Consider the following 21,662-nt stretch of genomic DNA (forward strand, 5'->3'; position numbering starts at 1 on the left):
AAAGAAGGCTAAATATGTTCCATCATCACATGCTGCCACCCACCCAACATCCAATCCTATGTTGTCCCACAAGGAGTATGGGAACCCGGGGCTAGGCAAGTTGGTCCTGACATTTAAGATGAGAATGACCAGCCTCACTCATCCCTGAGTGGCATTATGTGAGCCATAAACCCCAACCACCTCTTGGATATAAACCTACACAGGCTCAATCTGACTGGAGTGCCTTAATTACCCACTAAACCACCAGGTGCCATAATCATTAAAAATTGGGGTTCTGCATCACACTTTGCAATTTTTGGCACAAGCGTATAACCCAAACACATCCCAGGACTAACAGGCATTAAAAACACTCACAGTTAACCCTATCAGTATAATTAAATATTTCTTAATCTTTTAAATAAGCTTATTATTGGTACTATTTCAAGTGACTAACCAACTTCCAAAAGACCTCTGGTATTGAAGGGGTTAAAAGCACATCTCCAGTAAACCTTTCAGTAAAACTACATCTTTATAGCACTGTACTATCATCAGGCTATTTTACTGAACACAGCAAAGACCTCTCATGCTGAAGGACTTGACTCAACTTGACTCAGTCCTCTCATACTGAAGGACTTTACTGAACTTAGCAAACACCTCTCATACTAAAGGACTTTCCTGAACTTAGCAAAAACCTCTCAGGACTTTACTAAACTTAGCAGACTTAAAACCTATCACACTGAGGGATGTTACTGAACTTACCAGACCTCTCAGGACTTTAACTTAGCCAAAACCTCATATACTTGATGATTTTACTGAACTCAGGAAAAACATCCCAGGGTGTTACCATCCTAAACTTAGCAAAGACCTCTCCTAGTGAATTACTTTACAGACTTATCAAACGTCTCCAACTGAAATACTGAACTGAACTTAACCTCTCATATAAAAGGCCTTACTGAACCTAGAAGAACCCTAGCATACAAAGGGATCTCTCTCGTACATTACAGGATGACTCCACACCTCTCACGCTGAAATGCTTTACTGAACTTAACTCCTCATACTAGAGGACTTCAGTGAACTTAACCTCGCATACTGAAATACTGTACTGAACATAACCTCTCATACTGAAGGGAATTTGACTCAAGATCTCTCATACTGAATAAGCTAAACCACACGACTCTAGCCTGCCTCTGCCGATAATCACGAAGCGAGCCAGGGGTGATGCTCCAGGGCCTCCTTGGAGCGGTCACCGTAGTCGTACAGGATCTCCGTGCCGACTTCCAGGTCGCGCTTGGCCAGGAGGATCAGGTGTGGGTGGCCGTCAACTTCCACCGCCTTGGTCACCAGGTTGCCATTGCGGCTGTGGTTCACCAGCCGCCCCAGGTACCCAGACTCCTCTGTGGCATCAATACTGCAAAACAAAGTGACCCTCCCAGTACTGTAGTAAAATAGAGGCATGACTTAAGACAATGGGAAGACATAAGCATTTAATTTCTCTCTCAATTATTCAATGACATGAAAATATTGTCCTCTCACGGCCCTCGTACCAGCATCTTCTCAAATCACCCGGAATCACTCAAATGAATGGGGGGAACCGGGCGAGAATGGGTGAGTTTTGCTATAGGATTTCCAGATGGTTGCATCTGTTTACAACTCGTGCGTTGTGCTTTTGTCGGTCGCTGACCCGAGCCGACCCACAAGACCCATGTCCTATACCTGCTGCTGTCCACCAGAGTTGCTGTGTTGACTGTTGTTGTTTTGATGCATTTATTTGTTTATTTTCTCACTCCTCATTTCATGTCAGAACTGTGAGCACGCAGTTCCAAGCTAATTTCAGTTAGGCCAATGCCTAAGCACCCTGAAAGTGTTAAGAACATAAGAAAAGCATTTAGTCCCAAGGAAAAAGTAAAACTGTTGGATGAAGTGGTGTGTGGTGTGGGAGCTTAATGCAAACTAGAGTACCATTCTGACAATCAGATAAAATAAGTCAGGTGTGTTTGCAACAAGGATAGTTTCTTGGTTGGAGTGATATAAAAATAAAAATGTTAATGATGAGGAAGCAGTACAATTCATGTTTTCATGTTTATTGCAACAAGTGTGAAAAAGGCTTTGTGACTGATCTTTGTTATGAACTGAAGGACATGAGTCTACAGAATTTGGTTCTTACAGCACGTGAAGACTCTACGTGTTGAGATAAGAAGTTAGGTAAGACAATTATATGAGTTCAGTTCTTGTGAATTGCACTATCATACAAATGTTACTGCTTGGTATTACTGCAGTAGTGTTTACCAGACTTGTACATAATCACTCAATGCTGATGATTTCAGTGTATTTTTTTCCTTTATTGCTGATGACCACTGATACTTTCAAAAATAGTTTCACAGTGCATTTTTCTTTTTTTTTTAATGACTGTGAAGGAAATAATTCTTGGTGAAATATGTGCCATGCTGGGTGGCAATTTTTTACGTGTTGATTAGGTTAGAAGTTTTTGCCTGGTTGGTATTGGAGGGGTTAAGGGTAGCGGCAATCCTTGGTGGTTAAAATTATGGGGAGTATTGGGAGGCAAAACTTCTTAGGCAGGTTAGGATGCACAGACGCGTCCAGTCGGCAAGATTGTATGTAAGCACACTGCCACGGGTGTCTTAAGGCAGACATTATAATAACCTATCTTTATATATGTTTTTACAGAATAATATGGAGCTCCTAGAACCTAACCCCTATTTTACATGTAAATATACGTCATATTTTAGCACAAATTTGATTCAATACAAGGTTCTGCATAACCCGTTTCGCGTTGTATGATGGCTGTACCGTACTCAGCACAATATGCATCCAACTGCGGCCGGGTGCTGATGATCCCAACCAGTCACTCAGATCTCACACACCAACCAACCCTTTCTCTCATCTATCTCCAGCTAACAGTTTGCCAACACCTGAAGGAAACTATTCACAAAAAGAAGCCCGAGATGTGTCATAAGACTTGTACTGCCGTGTGTCATCATTTTGGCTGAGTTCCCTACCTAAAAATGTTGATTATGTGGCCGGCTACCAAACACAGTTACACATGACATGGTAGTGCATCTCAGGCCAATGGTAGCCAAGAGCCAGGCACTTCTGACCCCCTTCATGACTGGCACAGTATTGTTAGTGTTGCCCCAGGCTCATCTGCAGTTAACCCTGAGGACTGCAGGATGAAGCTGTCCTTCTGTAATCCACCATCCTCCTTTCAGAGGACTGGGAGGGAGCTGTGTGGTTTCTACATAAACAGGCAACACAGCCACCTGGTCACAATGCTGCCAGCCAGTGATGTCTCTCTCTCCAGCATCACACTGTCCTATACTACCATACAGTGACTACAATAATGCTGCCACTTACCAGTACTGTTGATTTTGATGTGTAAAATAGTAGTTGTAGCATCCCTTTGTGGCATCCAGTGCATACCTCTTCTCCCTCTCCTTAGCCTCCCTCACATCAATAAGGTCTCCTATGTACTCCACAACAAATTCACCTTTGGCAAACTTTCTTGTTGTCACCACACCACGCCCTTTGGCCCCAAAGTGTTTCACCTGATAAGGTAATGATAATTAAACTGAGTATCTAGACACTAACAGTGACTATCTATCTAGCAATCTGTCTATCTACTGCCAGACACCTAAATCCCATAAGGGGCAACCACAACTACAGCTTAATGTTCATCATACACCAAGATGCAGTTATCAAAATGAGATACAAAGAACCACCTTATCTTTGAAAAATCGCACAGCAAATGTACAGCCCTGAAGCATATGTATAATACAACATATTCTGTACACTAGGATATGTCATCAAAATTAACAGGAGGTAGGAAAAATACACTTTAAAAAACACATTGTCAAGCGTTAAAGGTTAAAATAATACATCCAGTACTATAATATATAAAAAGATAAATAAGTGTGAGAGAGTCATGAAAGCAGATGTGGCTGGGGAACTGACAAGGGATAGAGCTAGCTGGATGAATTTTGTGCAGGAATGTATGACCAGGGACTGGCACCCCATCTGAATCCAATAGACATCTGATTGACTCTATCAGGCAGATGAATGTGAAGCTATGTATGGAATAAGTTGTACCCATCAAGTGAAGACAGGATTCCAGGGGATGTGAATGGTGAGTGCATGCATGTGTGACCCATTTCATCGGAAGCTGACAATATGATCTTCCACTACTGCATTCTCTCCCTTTCCTGCCCTTCTGTACCCTACCTCACCCCCACCTGTAGGCAGGAAAAAAGAGGCAGGATGATGATGATGATGATGATGATGGTGATGATGATGATGATGTATTATTTCTCCTCACTCTCATGAACTGTCCTTGCAGTACGTGTCATCTTTGGTTTTCTGACGTGTTACTTGGCATTTACTGATTTATTCTTGCAAACTTCCGATGCTTCTGGTCAACACTTGGGGTTACCTCACGTACTGAAGGGATGAGTAAGCTATACCGTATATAACCTCTACAATGTAAGACCTCTCCAAAACTTAATAAAACTGTTATGAAGTAAAATAAATAAATAAATAAAGGACAAGATAGAATGGGCTAACAGTGTGTCCGATACTATCTTACCGTAAGCCCCTCTTCCTTTCCATTTTTTATTCTCTCTTCAATCTCCTTTTGTCTTTCCTGCAGTAGTGTTGTCTTTGGCTTTCTCTCGGACCTCCTGATGGGGAAGAACTCGGTCATCTGTGTGTTGCGCTGGGTGGGTTTGGCCTCCCCGTTTGCCATCGCTGCTGGAGCCTGCTTGCTGCTTTTTTCCGCTTTAGGTTGTGCTGTTGCTCTGCTGCCTGTCTGGGTTGGCAATCTAGGGGATGCAAAGACAGGAAATACCACATGGAGACAGACTGTCTATCTATTTATTGTCAGACGCCTTAATCCCATAAGGGGTGACCACAAGCATATCGCCTCCATGTTGCTTCTGTCCCCCACCATTTCACTGCCCTGCTCCCAGCTCACATCCCCCTCTCTCATATACCTCTCCACTCCATCCCTCCATCTCATCCTTGGCCTCCCCCTCCCTCTCCACCTCACTCACATACACTCTCCTCATCAGTCTCTCACTCTCCATCCTCTCCACATGGCCAAATCACCTTAATGTGTTTCTCCTAACGCTTCCTATCACATCCACATAGAGACAGACATATATGCTATTCACACATCCATCAATTCTAACACAAGGGAAAGCCAGGAATGTGTGAAAAGACATATACTGAACAGTGTACTTACACATCTACCTATTTTAAGACATGGTAAAGCCATGAATGTTATGTGAAAAGACACCAACACACTGAATTACTCACATATCCATCAAACACATGGATCACTTTATGGCACTGTATGACTGTGAGACCTGGGCAGTAGAGGAAGAGGATATTCGTAGGCTCGTATGTACAGAAATGACAATTAGATGGATGTACAGGGCATCCTTGAATGCAAGACCTTGGGGGGCTATGATTATGACTGATGAGTTGAGAGGAGGGATGGGACTGTACAGTAGAGTATTGCTGTTGTGATGACGAGGGGTAGATTGATATAGTCTGGGCATGTGGAGAGGATGGAGGATGACAATTGGGCATGGAAGGTGAGAAGTGTGAACATTGAGGGTAGGGTTGCAAGAGGCAGACCAAAAAAGACCTGGGACAGAGTCACAGAGTGTAATATCATGGATGAGGGACTGAATAACAAAGTTGCCAGAGAACAAGCTGAGTGGAAAGCCACCATTTGCTGACCAAGATAGATGTATGCATGCACGTTGGGGCCTTTAAAAATGATACCTATGAACCACCATCATTACCCTGACCTTCATTACGACCTGAAATAAGGGTTGAGGTACGATCCAGAAACAAGGAAAGAGAAAGTGCAGAAGTGGGTGAACTATCAGCAGCATGCCCAGTGAAACACATCACACAGTCGTCCACACACCATTCAGGCCCTCAGAATCCTGGCTCCAGCTCAAGTCTAACCACCTGTTACTTATTTCCTCTGGCAATTTTTTCTACTGGCTAAAAGCACTTCACACATACCAACCAGATAAGTCACTCCATCAAGTTACAATAGGGATACCAAACCCTTATCAAATGCTCCTCCATAAATAACACATCCACACAATTCAATCATCCTCATCAACTTCCAAACCTTGCTTCTCACACACTCATCTTCAATATTTAACCACCTTCTACCTGGACTATCACACCTTCTCTCATCTTCAAACTCATCACCACATCTACATCCACTCTGTCCTTGGGTAAGAACTGAAAAATCAAAGAGACGCCCTACAAATAAAAAACATTCTTCTAATAATGCAGTTAAGGATTTATTTTCACCAACGGGAACGAGGTCACAAAATATCACTGGAAAAACCAAGTCGTGGTTGCAAGAAATTAAATAAGTCTTCCTAATGAGGTAGAAATGAGTCTCCTTGGTTACTTGCCAAATTAATACTTCAATTTGACTACTGTACACCTGACCATCAACTGAGCTGAATTGGGTGTGGGATCTTTGTCAGGTTAGAACACACACGCAGTATCAGCTACAATGTGACTGGTACTTACTTTCTCCTTGCTTTGGTGGTCTTGGTACTGAATGTGAGTTTCTTTGGTATGAGTGAAAGCTTGAGTTTGGAGAGGGCTGTGGAGGGTGAGAGAGGAGAGTCCAGACGTAACCTCTCCTCATTCAGAGCCTGCAGGGTACATGGTTGTTATTTTCACCTCCCCAGACAGTGAACAGAGGGAACACACACACACACACACACACACACACACACACACACACACACACACACCGGATTACAGGCAGCCTCAATTCGTGAAAATCCGTAACAGAGGGACTTACGATCATTCTTATATGTACTGGAGAGGGATGCCTTCATGTGGTGGCACTGATCAAACCAGATAGCATGGCTGCCTGGTTATAGAAACATCCCTTGCCTTCCTTTACAGCCCTGAGAAGAGAGGAAGGTGTACCGCAGCAGAAGGGCATCTTTAGCCTGGAGTCCACCAAGTTCACATTCAGATGAGCAGCTACTACTACTACTACTCCTTTTAGTTTACAATCCTACCAGCCAATCCCATATCATCCTCTGAGGTATACAAGGCCAAGGGCAGGCTATCACTCTCCATCACTTCTGTAATGTCTATTTTATTACTGATATCGCGAGCCATATCCATCCAGCTCACAAGGGTCCCATATAGTGTCAGGGTTAATGATGGCTAACACCTTTAGTTGTAACAATGCCCCTGAAGTTGAATGAAAGTGTCGAGCTGGGGGGAGGGGGATATGAAAGGGTGAGAGACATTTCCAAACCTGAATAACAGTGTGGTGGTAATAACTGTGACATTTCCAAACCTGAAAAATAACAGTGTGGTGGTAATAACTGTGACATTTCCCAACCTGAATAACAGTGTGGTGGTAATAACTGTGACATTTCCCAACCTGAATAACAGTGTGGTGGTAATAACTGTGACATTTCCAAACCTGAAAAATAAGTGTGGTGGTAATAACTGTGACATTTCCAAACCTGAATAACAGTGTGGTGGTAATAACTGTGAATTCTGAATACAGGCAGAGCTCAATACAAGTCAAGGGTATGTTCTAAACACAAGGGCAACTTTTTCCACACACTTGGTGCTGGAACTTGGAGGCAACTGGCCAATCATGTCTTCAAGTACCAATGGACCTTTAATACTTTATTGTGAACTGGAAAAAAGTGAGGAGAAGGGCAACCTTCAGCAAGGTTTTACTGTATCAAAATAAAATGATTAATGGAGATTTTACCTCCTTCTGTACTAGATCATCATCATCATCACACGGACCTCCCTTCCCACCCTAGGGCAGGGTGAGGAGTAGCAGCGTCCAGACAGTCAAGGTTTGCCCAAAGCAATGGGCCACGCTTCCATTCACTCATCATTCAAGCCAACAGAATTTTGGCTCCATCTGATAGGCCAAAAGATTTCACCACGCATTTTTGCTTCACATATACCTATCTGATAGTCAATCCAACCACTGTCATGTTATAAAGGGGTGCCAAATCCTTGGTCATGCATTTCTCCCCACAAAATTCATCCAAAGAGCTCAGATTCTTGCCAGTCCCTTAGCCTCACCAACTTCCATACCTCTCTTCCTCACACACTCATTCACCATATCCCTTCACCTTCTCCTTGGCCTACCTCGCCTCCTTCCTCTTTTAGATGTCCTCAGATATATATACCTTTTCCACCACTCTGTCGTTGTCCATTCTCTCCACATTACCATACCATCCGAGTACACTCTCTTTGATTCTGGTGTCAACAGGCTTCCCCACTCTGCATCTCTCATGAATCTCATTATTTTGTATCCTATCCACTCTCTGTACTCCACATACATTCCTCAACAGTCACATTTCCACTGCTCTTACTCTTGACTTTTCATGCCACACAACAGTCTCACACCCGCATGATAAAGTTGGCACTAACACTCCTTCATGTAAGCCTCGTGCAGCTGCAACACTCAAGCCTCTGTTTCTTATCAAGGCCTTCATAGCACCAGCTACTTTCCTTCTTTGTGTCATTCTACTTTCAGCTTCTTCTGCACATTTTCCTCTTTTCTGTCACTGTACCCAAGTATCTGAACTCTCTCACCAATTCCAGTCTCTCTCCATTCACTGTAACATCACACTCGGAGTCACCTTCTCTCTCAATAACCATGACTTTACTTTTATCTACATTTACTCTCAAGGCACGACACTCACAGACATCAGCAAAACTCTGCACTAGTCTACCGAGCTCTTGTCTAGGATTTGCAAGTAGCACTGCATCATCAGCATACATCAAATATGAGATATTCCATCCATCACCATTCATTACCAACACCATCCCTCTCTCCATTACTCGTTTTTACTTCCCTCATCACCCCATCCATATATATATTGAACAACCATGGGGACATCACACAACCTTGTTGTACGCCCACACCAATTGTGAACCATTCACTTAGATGCCCACTTACCTTTACACATGTTTCACTACCATCATAAAAACTCTTGACGGCACCTAACAGCTTACCATCTACACCGTGCATGACCAAAACCTTCCATAATCCTTCTCTGTCTACTTTGTCATATACTTTTTCCAGATCCACAAATGCCATAAACACCTTATAGTCCTTCTCACAAGCCTTCTCCACATCTACCTCACTGCAAATATCTGATCCACACATTCTCTGCCATTGCTAAAGCCACCCTCTTTGTCACTCATAGGACTTCTGATATCTCTCTTACTTTCTCCATACTAATTCTTTCATGTACCTTCCCTACCACACTCAACAGACTTATGCCACGATAATTCTTGCACTCACTTTGCACACCTCTATTTTTGTACAGGGGTACAATCATGGCCATTTCCCACTCACTCACACAGTTTCCCTCATCCATGCCTTCTTACATACTTCCAACAAGCACTTCATTTTGCTCTCTCCACTACACTTAATCATCTTTGCATTTCTTAAACCATATACTCATCTGCCAGCAGCAAGAAATACCTAAACTCTCAATTATCCGGTCACAATATCTGGCCCAACGCAATATCCGCCATCGAGGTATATCAACCGGCTTGTAAATGGCAGCCAACCAGCACTTTATTACTGGGTTTTATCATTACTTTATTGTATTTTATGCTTAATTTTCATCTTTAACTCACAGGAAAGTTTTTAGGCTAGGTTGTTGAGATGGATGATGCAATATCCAGCTCAGTGCCAAATACTGACCAGATGGAATATTTGGTGTCTTACAATATGTGGCATAAAGCTTGGCTGAATTACGCCAGATAATTGAGAGTTTACTGTAAATGAATAAATATATCAATAAACAACTAATACATATATACATAAACACATTCATAATATACTGTACCATTGTACAGGCTGAGACAAAAGTTCTCCTACTAATACACCCCTTTTATTCCTCATTTCCCTCTGTTGGCTTACATGCATTTGTACGCTTCTTTGCCTCTAGATGACTCTCTGATGTGGTGCATCAAGGAGGTAAGTGTCATAAGCCTAAAAAGCAAAATGGTAATAAATCTTTTGTCTCTAACTATACCTAATGGGGCTGGTAAGGCCGAGAAAGTTTGTGAATATAGTACCTGAATCTTGTGTGGGGTGGGAGGTCCAGTGTGTGGGCTAGAGCCATCCTCCACACCGGTAGACGTGGATGAGGACGTGGGTGTGTTGGGAGCCGAGAGGGAGCCGGTAAACTCCGCATTAGACGAGGGAGTTGGGGAATGCACTGGACAGGCCAATGCCAGGCCGTTGTTGGTGGCCCCAGGGTGGGACGAGGGTGAGCTCTGAAGCTGTAACTCTTTCAGTGCCTGGCTGCGAGTACACACTGTGCGTTTGGGGGGTGTTGGCACACCATCCTTGGTAGGAGACCCTCCTAGTTGGTTAGGAGCCTTGGTAGGGGACCCTCCTAGGTGGCCATTCATGTGCTTGGTTGGGGTGGTTGGTGCAGAGGTGGGCAGCGTGCGAGACAGCTGGGCGTGGGTCGGCTCTGGCTCCATCTTGCAGCTGCCGTCAATACTGGTAATACTGCTGTCCTCCACCTCTGCATCATCCCCTACTGGAGGAGACCTGTCAAGGCAAAACATGTATCAGTACCACAAACCAGTCAATCCCACACAATCACTTTACAGGTGTAACAGGTGCTAGAGAGGGACACCTTTGTGTACGAGGCAGTTCCAATGCTTGATTCTACACAAGTCCCTCACCTCCCTCCCTATCCCCTAACAAGAGGATGGTGGACTTGTGGGTGAATGATGACTTGTGGCTGTACTACACCAGGTTCACATTCAGATGAGCCTGGGACCACAACAATAACAAAAACATTACAGGCCTGAGGGTAGGCTACAACAGTCTATATATATTTAAGGTAAGAACAACGTCATGTTCCCAGTGTGGCATTGCATGATCAAAGAGAAATCATGTCAAGCATCAGATAACGAAGGAACAATAGTCAACACAGACTGCCCTTATAAGTTTTACCAAAAGCAACATGCTATTACGTGTTCAACCTTCCACACACCACAAACACACTAAAATATAGTAATGCTACAATGGAGAAAAAGTTAGAAATCTTGTTCTCTCAAGCTGTATATCCTGCCTCCCTCTTTGCTGAAGACCCATAAACCCTCTGACGGTCAACACAACTCCATATTTTACTCCACCTAACTTAGAGCTACATGTAACTTATTGACGTCGGAGCCATAATACACCCTGAGTGCTGAAAGTACCATTTTACCTTCACATATCCAGCTCTCCACTAGGTTAACATCCACAAGTCTGGGGTTGCAACTACTACTACTACTACCAATACCAGTGTTAAACATTATCAGTGTGGGATAAGTGTACCTTGATGGAGAAAAATAGTTGGTCATCTTGTTCTCCCGCGTTGTGCATCCTGCCTTCCTGTGTGCCACCGCCCCATTCACAACCTTGGTCTCCAGCCGGCAGTCCTTGGGCCCCTTTGGACCGTCCCTGTGACTCACCACCGCATTTTCATCTTTGCTGCTGCGGTTTGTACGCCTCTTGCCTGAAATACAAAGGTGTGGATCATATGTGAGTTTGGGAAAAGTTATCTATCTATCTATCTATTGCCAGACACCTTAATCCCATATGGGGTAGCCACAAACAAACTGCCTCCATGTCGCCCTGTCCCCCGCCATTTCACTGCCCTGCTCCCAACTCACACCCCCCTCTCTCATATACCTCTCCACTCCATCCCTCCATCTCAACCTTGGCCTCCCCCTCCCTCTCTCCCCCTTCACCTCATCCTCATACACTCTCCTCGTCAGTCTATCACTCTCCATCCTCTCCATACGAGTTTGGGAAAAGTGGTTGGAGTTTTTCTTTATCAGTAAGGTACACTCTAATATGGGTAAGGGTGAGATGGAGGCTAAGAGGTTAGGGTGGTGTGCTGTTCAAAAGGACAAGAGTTTCAAACCAAGCTACACAGGGTACAGTTTGGACAATTTGAACTTTGCCAAAACAGACCTTACTGATGTTCCCTCAGACTCCACTTAGAAACATCCGTACTAATATTGTAATACCAGACCTGAATGACGTGGCCCTAAGACGTACTCATGATGGATAGTTGGTTATGGCAGTGAAGCAGCGTGATTTGTGACATGCACGACTGCTGCACTCCAGGGAATAGGCTACCAGTATCGAATCCATGCCTCCTTTCTCTCTTTCTCTCTCTCTATGCTGTAATGTTTGCCCAAATATCTCACTAAGATAATGTCTGCGTTATTCCTGCTGCCACCAAACCATTTACTCAGCTTTGTAGGCCTGTCTCAGAGTTAAAGGATTAGAAGTAAATGTCCACCAGTCCTTTCAGCATGTCATTTTTCCCCTTGGCTGTGTAGTACTGTGCAGAGGTGGTAAGAGCCTGGCACCTATTAACAAAAATGTCGATGTACTACAAAGATTAATGAGAGAGAGAACACGCAACATGGAAAGCCGCCATAAGGTGACCAAGGATGAATCATGAAAGTACGTTGGAGCCTTTATAAACGAAAACGAAAAGGAATGAAAATATCAGTATATGACATGGGACTGGAAAAAAAAGCTGATATGGACTATGGGCCACACACACACACACACACACACACACACACAAAAGCCTACACTATTAAGGAAAAAGAGATGTGGATAATAAATGAATTACAACGGGATTATGGCGTCTGGCAATAGATAGATAGATACAAAAGTAAAAGAGCAGGCAATAATGGATAACTATGATGATGATAAGCACACGAAAGTCAAAGAAGGAAAACACTGAATTAGGAAGAATGTAGATACAGTATTGACCAAGGTAAAAAGAAAATAAAAAACAATTATTGGGAGAAAAAAGAAAAAATGACCAGTGTAATGCTGATAGAGATGAGACAATACCAAACACCGGTATACTCTCATCGGAAAAGGATGTTCCCTAACACATTTTCCCTCTCATTCCCAGTCTCCCTCTCCCTCTCCTCCCGTCCATCTCACTCACATATACGGTACTCTCCTCTTCTGTATGTGCCATTGCAACAGCTGTTTTGATCTTATTTATGCAATTTATGTTGATAACACAAGAGGATTAAATATGATACAAGTGAACAGTAAGGTATAGCATGGAAAATAAATCACCGAGAAAGAGGTGTTAGTAGGCTTCCTCACCCTTTGAAAATACAGTACTGGCCAATATCACTACAAAATAAAGTGCAGGATAACAATGAAATATGAAACAAGCTGATAAAGGCACTGAGTCAGGACACATATAGAAGGGAGAAAATCTATCTACATTTACATTCCTTAATCACAGAGGAGGAGGCAACACACAAATCCCCTCCATGTTACCCTCTCCACCACTGAATGTCCTCCCTCCATCACATATCATTCTCCATCTAGAGCCACATGACTTAATCCCATAAGGGGTGGCCACAAACAAATCGCCTCCATTTCGCCCTGTCCCCTGCCAATGCATTGCCTGCCATGTCACTGCCCTACCCCCAACTTACACCCCCCCAACCCTCATATACCTCTCTACTCCATCCCATCTTCATTCAGTTCCCCCCCCCCTTACTCTATCTCACTCACATACACTCTCCTAGATAGTCTCTCACTCAACATCCTCTCCACATGGCTACCTCTCCACTCCATCCCTCCATCTCATCTTCAGCTTCCCCCCCCCTCCATCTCACACACTCTCCTAGTTAGTCCCTCACTCTCCATCCTCTCATGGCAAAACCAGCTCAGTGTATTTCTCCTAACCTGCATAAATAACCAAAATAATATAATCCAAGTGCAAATGCCAACAGAACAAGAGACAATGATTTCTTTTATCCATCCACCTACTGCCAGACGCCTTAATCCCATGAGGGGTGGCAACAAACAAATTACTGCACCTCCACATCAATACGTCCTCTGTCATTTGCCTCCCCTCCCTCCAACACTCCCTCCCTGTATTTCTGCACTCCATCCCTCATCTCATCCATGGTCTCCCCCTTCCACCTCACCCACATACACTCTTTTAGCCAGTCTCCCCCTTCCACCTCACCCACATACACTCTTTTAGCCAGTCTCTCAATCGCCATCCTCTACACACGGCCGAACTATCTCACAAGTATTTCACTTAATACTTTTCAACCACATTCACATCAACACCCTTGTTTGTCTGTCTGTCTCTCTCTCTCCACATAATCCTCTCTAGCTCATTTCCATTTCTCTCACTCATGACATGTGTCCTCTTTGGGTCCAAGCTATAAACACACACACACACACACACACACACACACACACACACACACACACACACACACACACACACACACATTCCATCCACATTTGAGTACATCAATGTTATCATCTTGTTTATATACTTGTCATGACATGGAGGAAGTTAGTAGAACCATGTCATGACAAGTATATAAACAAGATGATAAAATTGATGTACTCAAATGTGGATGGAATGGTATCTAAATTACTAGAGATGAATGATTATGTCAGAGAAAATGAACCACAAATAATATGCCTAACTGAGACAAAATTAACACCAAGGATATCCAATGACATACTAAACTTAGAGGAATACAATATATGGAGAAGAGACAGAAACTTAAAAAAAGGAGGAGGAATTATAATATTAACTAAGAAAAATCTAAAAGTCAAGGAAATAAACCTAGATATACCATCACAAGTAGAACTGATTGCAGTAGAGATCGACACATCTGAAGGTAAAGTAATTGTAGCCAATTTGTATATGCCACCCAGATCAAACACATGGGAAAGAGACGAATATGAGGACCTGGCAGAGAGTACAATTCAGAGTATAAGATCCTTGCTACATAAAATGGAAGAGAAATCGGAAAGAATTATACTAACTGGGGATTTCAATACAAATATAAATTGGAATACTCTAGATATAAATAGCCAAGAAAGCTGTTGGGACCAAAAGCTCCTGGATCTCGTACAAGAGTTTTTCTTAACGCAACATGTGAGGGAAACCACTAGAAAAAGAGGACTTGATGTACCTTCAGTGCTAGATCTAATATTTACTAGGCAAGAAAATGACATTGACAGTTTAATATATCACCCTCCACTCGGCAAAAGCGATCATGCAGTACTAAATTATAACTTCAGGATAGCATATGACAGTAAACAGCAATGACAGTTACAAAAAGAGACTAAACTATAAAAAGGGAAATTATCAAGACCTAAAGAAGTATTTCTTAGAAGTTGATTGGGAAAATGAGCTGAGAGGACAAGATTTAACTGCTGTATATAAAAAATTTTGTGAATTTTATGAAATAGGAGTCCAGAAGTACATCCCACAGCACAAAGAAGCAGATAAGAAAATACAGAAATGGTTCAATACAGAATGTAAAAAATCAAAAGAAAGAAGAGATTTGTTGTGGAATAGATACAGAAGACACAATAGTGAAAGGGCGTATAATAATTACAAACAGGCAAGAAACGACTATACAAGAATAAGGAGAGAAGCCCAAAAACAGTTTGAGGAGGATATAATAAATAAAAGTAGTGATCAACCAAAACTGTTTTACAGCTATATCAGAAACAAAACCAAAGTAAAAGATATAATACAATCCATCACGGACGAGGGAATCACTTATACACACGAGAAAGATATTTGTGAAGCACTAAATAAGAATTTCCAATTAGTTTTTACAGAAGAAAACAATTTTGAGAGGGAATATGTGGAACACGCATGTCCACACATACTACCAGATATACAAATAGCAGAAAAAGTAATACAGGAGGAGTTAAGTAGATTAGACAGAGGAAAAGCAAGTGGTCCTGATGAAATTTCATGTTGGGTGTTACGAGAATGTGCAAAGGAGTTAAGTAAACCATTATTTTTAATTTTCAAGAAATCCTTGAGTCAAGGGAAACTACCTGATATTTGGAAAAAAGCAAATATAGTCCCCTTATTCAAGAAAGGAAATAGACAAAATCCTCTCAACTACCGACCAGTATCACTGACCAGTGTTGTAAGCAAGGTATTAGAAAAACTTATAAGAAAAGCTTGGGTAAATCATCTAGAAGAACACAGTATGATAACAGAAAGACAGTTTGGCTTCAGAAAAGGAAAATCATGTGTTACTAATCTGTTGAGCTATTATGACAGAGTAACAAACACAATACAGGAAAGGGAAGGATGGGTGGACAGTATCTATTTAGATTTCAAGAAAGCTTTTGACACAGTACCACACCAAAGACTTTTATGGAAGCTGTACCATCAAGGAGGAATTCGAGGCAAACTGTTTTGTTGGATGCAAGACTTTCTCATAAAAAGAGAAATGAGGACAGTACTAAGAGGAAACTACTCATCATGGAAAGAAGTGACTAGTGGAGTACCACAGGGTTCGGTGCTGGCACCAATCATGTTTCTAGTGTACATAAATGATATAAACAGTAACACTGGAAATGACAGCTATCTGAATATGTTTGCAGATGATGCAAAAATACAAAGGAGAATTACTAGCACAGACTCTTGTAGGGAGCTACAAGAAGAATTAAATAAACTTCATGAATGGAGTAGTACATGGCAAATGGAATTCAATGTGGACAAGTGTCATGTAATCAAGTTTGGTAAAAGTGGAAAAAGACCTGATTGGGATTATAAGTTAGGAAATAAAACCCTATACACATCAGAAAGAGAGAAAGACCTAGGTGTGATTATCAATAACAGACTATCTCCGGCTGACCACATCAGCGAGAAGGTACAGAACATGTATACACTGCTTGCAAATATGAGAATAGCATTCACATACATAAATGAAGACATGCTAAGAAGGATAATAACATCATTCATTAGACCAACCCTGGAATATGCATCAATAGTCTGGAGTCCTCATCTCAAAAAGCATATAGACAAGATTGAAAAAGTTCAAAGGGCCGCTACAAGATGGATACCAAGCTTAAGGGACCTAAGCTACGAAGAAAGACTAAATAAACTGAATCTACCAACACTACAGGAGAGAAGGAAAAGAGGTGACATGATAATGCTGTATAAGTGCATATCAGGAAAGGAGAAAATAGACATAAATGATTACTTAACATATGGAGAAGCATCAGCAAGAGGACACTGCAAAAAACTGCATAAGAAGAGAGGTGATAAAGACGTACGGTAAGGAAATTCAGTTTCCCAAACATAGCAATTGATCAATGGAATGCACTACCGAATGAAATAGTGTGTGCCAAAACAATTCACAAATTTAAGGATATGTACGATAAATATGGTCTAAGACACGGGACAATACGAGCTTGACTCATTCCTGTAAAGATACAATTAGGTAAGAACAATTAGGTAAGAACACACACACACACCAGAAGCTCATGACAAACAAAATATAATCAGGGTCAGTTACTGAATAGGAAAATAGGTTAGTTAGAATAGGAAAACATTTACTCTTCAGGACATTCCCAAGTTACACTCCATACTGATTACAAAACAGTAAAAGCTTATACGGTAGCTACTTTTTTCAGTATATTTGCAAATTAATCTTGGCTGGTCTCATAACAGGGAAATATTACTCTTCAAGAATTTTGCAAGATATACCATACGGTATACCAGAATGGTTACAAAACAGGAAAACATTACACCCTGTATTCTGGGCATGACAAGACAGGTTACAAAATAGGAAAACTTTACTGCACTCTGTCCAGGATATTCTCAACACAAATTAATGACTGCTTACTAAATACAAAACAATAACAGAAGCACCATACCCTTCTTAATCTATCTTAGGCTTAAATTGCCATCTTTCCATCTTCAATGCTGAGCTGTAACAATATATTAACACTTGAATATGATGCTAATTATGAAGAAGTGCTATGGGAAGAATGCAGAGATGTGGCACTATGTTTCTGCCACTGAGCTATATGAAATAAGCTACAAAAGGATGAAAATCTGGGCCAAGGTAAATACAGTATGATGCTAGTCATGAAGAAGTGCTATGGGAAGAATGCAGAGCTGTAGCATTGTGTTTCTGCCACTGACCTAGGTGAAATAAGCTACAAAAGGATGAAAATCTGGGTGAGGGGAGATTAATACAGTACAGATGTGGAAACTCCAGGACCATATTGTTATTATCCTTGTGTAGTGTGGGGCTTGAGGGCGATTTAGTGTGATGTGGCTTTGTTAATATTTTTCCCTGTTTCTGAAAATCATGATAGACAGACAGTAATTCCTAGAGATACTTGGCCATGTGGAGAAGATGGGAGTGCGAGACTGACGAGGAAAGTGTATGTGAGTGAGGTGGAGGGATGGAGTGGAGAGGTATATGAGAGAGGGGGGTGTGAGCTGGGAGCAGTGCAGTGAAATGGCAGGGGATAGGGCAACATGGAGGCGATTTGTTTGTGGCCACCCCTTACGGGATTAAGGCGTCTGGCAATAGATAGACAGACCATTCTGAAACAAGCCCAAAGCACTATGAATATGGGGACTCTTGTGATGTTAAGTGTAAATACTGTCCTTGGTAATTAATAAGACCCTATCTATCTATCTACTGCCAGATGCTTCAATCACATAAAACATCACACACCAGCTGCTATCACTTTTGTGACCTGGGTAAGTGATTTTAATGTCTGTAGAACTCACTTATTTTCTATCTATTTACTGCCAAACGCCTGAATCCCATATGGGGTGGCCACAAACAAATCTTCTCCATGTTGCCCTGTCACCTGACATTTCACTTATTTTCATTCATCAAACTTAAAGGTGTGATACAATTTGGACTGACTGTATAACTAATAATCTGTTAAGGACATTGTACGTTAGTTAAAGATAGCTCTCTCTCTCTTTAATGGGAATTTTGATCAGACAAATAACTACCAGTAATTACTTCCAAAGACACCTTACATAGTACTGTACAATGTGAATTATACTACACTCACTCGCAAAGGCAAGAGCCAAATTCCACACTTGTACAAAAGCACAAATGAGCACAAACTGATTACAGTACAGTACTAAAGTATGGCAGGTGGTGGCAACCATCATCCACTCACTTGATGTAGTGCTGCCTACTTCTTCCTTAGCCTTTATCATTCTTTTTCTGTGCCTGCCCTCCTCTCTTCCTATTTCTCCCATCTTTCCTGTCACTTCTTATTGCTTTTCTTTCCTTTACAGGTGGCTTTACATTGAGTGACAAGCCAAATGGTTTCCTGTAAGCCAAGAAACCATTTACAACGCTGGGTGGTAACCATATAACCAAACCATACGTGCTGCCTACGTGTCAACAAGTGGGTTGGTGGAGGGTTAGTGCCCCTCCCCGTAAAACAAATAACTCAGTCAAATGGCCACCCCTTACAGGATTATGGCGTCTGGCAATAGATAGATAGACTGAAGTATGTAGTGTGACTTTTAAAGTGATCCAATGATAGAAGTAAAACCCACATATAAAGTACAATTACAGTACAGTACAGCCAAAGCCCTTCTAGATTCACACTACCTGGGCCAGTATGCAAAATTCCTGCCTTAGTGTGAATGCTGATGGCGAGTTAGTATGAGTAATATTATGAGTAACAGTATGAGTAACAGAGGCTATGCTAGTATGGCTGATGTGGTAGTGTTTGTTCTTCCTGCCTACGTATCCCTACCCTGGCCTTAGTATGAGTCAGTGTGCATAATTTCCTGGTTAGTATGACTGTTAGTGTGAGGGGAGGGGAGGGCGTGGGAGGGTGCCCCCGAACCGTTATACCACCTCACACTTTTCACACTACATAACCACATACTAAACCCATTAACAGCGATTAAATACCCAAGCAGCGATTACCTCAACGCGGATTAAATAACCAGGGGGATTTAAAAGGGCAAACAGGGGTAAATAAATGGTCTAGGTGCCGTTGAAAAGGCAACAGCTCGACTAACACAAGCATAGCATCCTTTATTTTCTCACCTTTCACCATCTTCCCTCGGGACCCAGACCGGATCCGGATACTCCTGGCGATGGGGATGTGGCTCACCATGTACGATCGCGAGTCAACGGCCACGGATCACTCAGAAAGCTGTCATAACTGGGGAGTTGAGAGGCATCAACTCTAACGTGCGTCCTCCTCCATAGATCCTCCATTCAAACCTGCGCAGAGTTGCCAAATCCTAAATGACAAATTATATATACACACTAAAGTCGTTCAGAAAAACAGAGAGCAAAAGATCCATAAAACAACTCTGAATTAGACTCAGTAACTAAACTAGAGCTAACTTAGTCAAAATCACTGGTATACCTCAGTCCAAATTCACCAGGTATATTCGCTAAACTGGCTCTTAAAAACAGCTATAATATCTCTCAGTATGAAAAAAAACAGAATACTGCTATCAATTAGAGCTATAAGCACTTGACTATCGTTAAAACTCTTAGAAATCTCAGACTACCCAAATTTAAAGCTGCTAAACTTGCTCACAAACATCGCTAGATGCAAAAAATTGAAAATCGGTATAAAAAGTGCCATGATCTATAAAATATTGTCAAAACTTTGAAAACGTTCTAGATTACGGCTGGATTTCTCATATCTCGACATCAAATGCTGTCGCTAAATGGAAATGAGTAACCCAGGATCTAGCGTATAACATACTATATTAGCAACACTGAACCTGCGCTGAGACTCGCCCCCTTCAGTACTACTCTTCATTTCCACTCCATAAACACCAGTTTTATATATCTGTCATCTACAGATATCACTTGGCACGAATAACTTTCCATAATTATCTCTCAAAGACAAGCAGACATGAGCGATAAGCCATACATCCACTGATAAAATGTAAAAGTCATCAGCTGATGGCTAGCCCTCGAGCCATATCACTCAGCACGAGGGAACGAAAAGTAAATACAAGATAATGGTTGTTGTGGCTTCCTGGGCCATTTAAACACAACATGACGCTTAAGTCAAATGTGTCTAAAAATATTGTGTTTCATTTCCGCATCAGTTTTGGGGTAAAAATGAGATGACAAACTTTCTTTGTTACTCCTGGCGCATGATTCAGGGACGGGATTCACAAACGAACTTAAACTACGATCAATTCCCCATCGCAAGAGTGAATTGATTTTGCAGGAAGAGCAAGAAAAGGAGAGCGTAGAGCATTCCCGTGGTTTTTGCTCTTCCTCGAGAAAACAGAATCCTCTAATTATAGTAGAGTATTGATCATAAAAGTGTTTGTGAATGGGAGAGCGGAAGTCGAGGGGAGGGCGGAAGTATGGCGTGCTGTGGCATTGAGCGGTATTTATAAAGCATCCTAACCCATTTACCGATATTAAAAGCCTCCATACGAGACATAGATGATTACATATCGTTTTGTTTCTCATATTTTTTACTAATATTCACTCTAATTTGATTGTAAAGTGCTTGATATCTGTTTGGGCGAAGACAATCAGTATTAGAGGAGTAATCACATACATAATTACTTTTAAGCTTAGGGAATTTATGAATACAGTTTATTGGTGTACATGCGAGTCACCACGGTAACTACATCACGTTATATAAAATTCATACTTGCAGAAATTTACAGCTATTCATGTAAAAAAATTTTATCAACATGAATTAACTAAACGAATACCGATTACAACAAAAAAAACAAACAAACATAAATAAATCGACTGCTAATAACCTACCAATATGTTTGATTTGA

General features: G+C 41.8%; 1 protein-coding gene across 1 annotated transcript; it reads right to left on the bottom strand.

The window, feature by feature from the left end:
• Positions 1 to 1,176: 1,176 nt before the first annotated feature.
• Set8 (SET domain containing 8) lies at positions 1,177 to 20,063 on the bottom strand. The gene is made up of 7 exons (XM_080280103.1): positions 19,936 to 20,063; positions 11,384 to 11,564; positions 10,123 to 10,606; positions 6,559 to 6,686; positions 4,577 to 4,811; positions 3,352 to 3,542; positions 1,177 to 1,387 (listed from the first exon to the last, which is right to left on the bottom strand). Exons 1-7 carry the CDS (start codon positions 20,003 to 20,005, stop codon positions 1,177 to 1,179), a joined length of 1,500 nt encoding a protein of 499 aa, XP_080136229.1. The 5' UTR covers positions 20,006 to 20,063.
• Between the last annotated feature and the right edge of the window lie 1,599 nt (positions 20,064 to 21,662).

This window comes from Coenobita brevimanus, chromosome 83, assembly GCF_032717465.1.
Source record: "Coenobita brevimanus isolate Jiangsu-jjx chromosome 83, ASM3271746v2, whole genome shotgun sequence".
In the NCBI taxonomy this organism is placed as follows: Eukaryota; Metazoa; Arthropoda; class Malacostraca; order Decapoda; family Coenobitidae; genus Coenobita; species Coenobita brevimanus.

Bases quoted from the DNA above. Each gene is read 5' to 3' on its own strand.
- Set8 (XM_080280103.1), bottom strand. From the start codon at position 20,005: ATGGTGAGCCACATCCCCATCGCCAGGAGTATCCGGATCCGGTCTGGG. The intron at 6,687-10,122 runs GTACTATATTCA...TGTACCCTGCAG, and splicing joins CCACCCCACACAAGATTCAG to GCTCTGAATGAGGAGAGGTT. The intron at 3,543-4,576 runs GTAAGATAGTAT...TTACCTTATCAG, and splicing joins GAAAGGAAGAGGGGCTTACG to GTGAAACACTTTGGGGCCAA.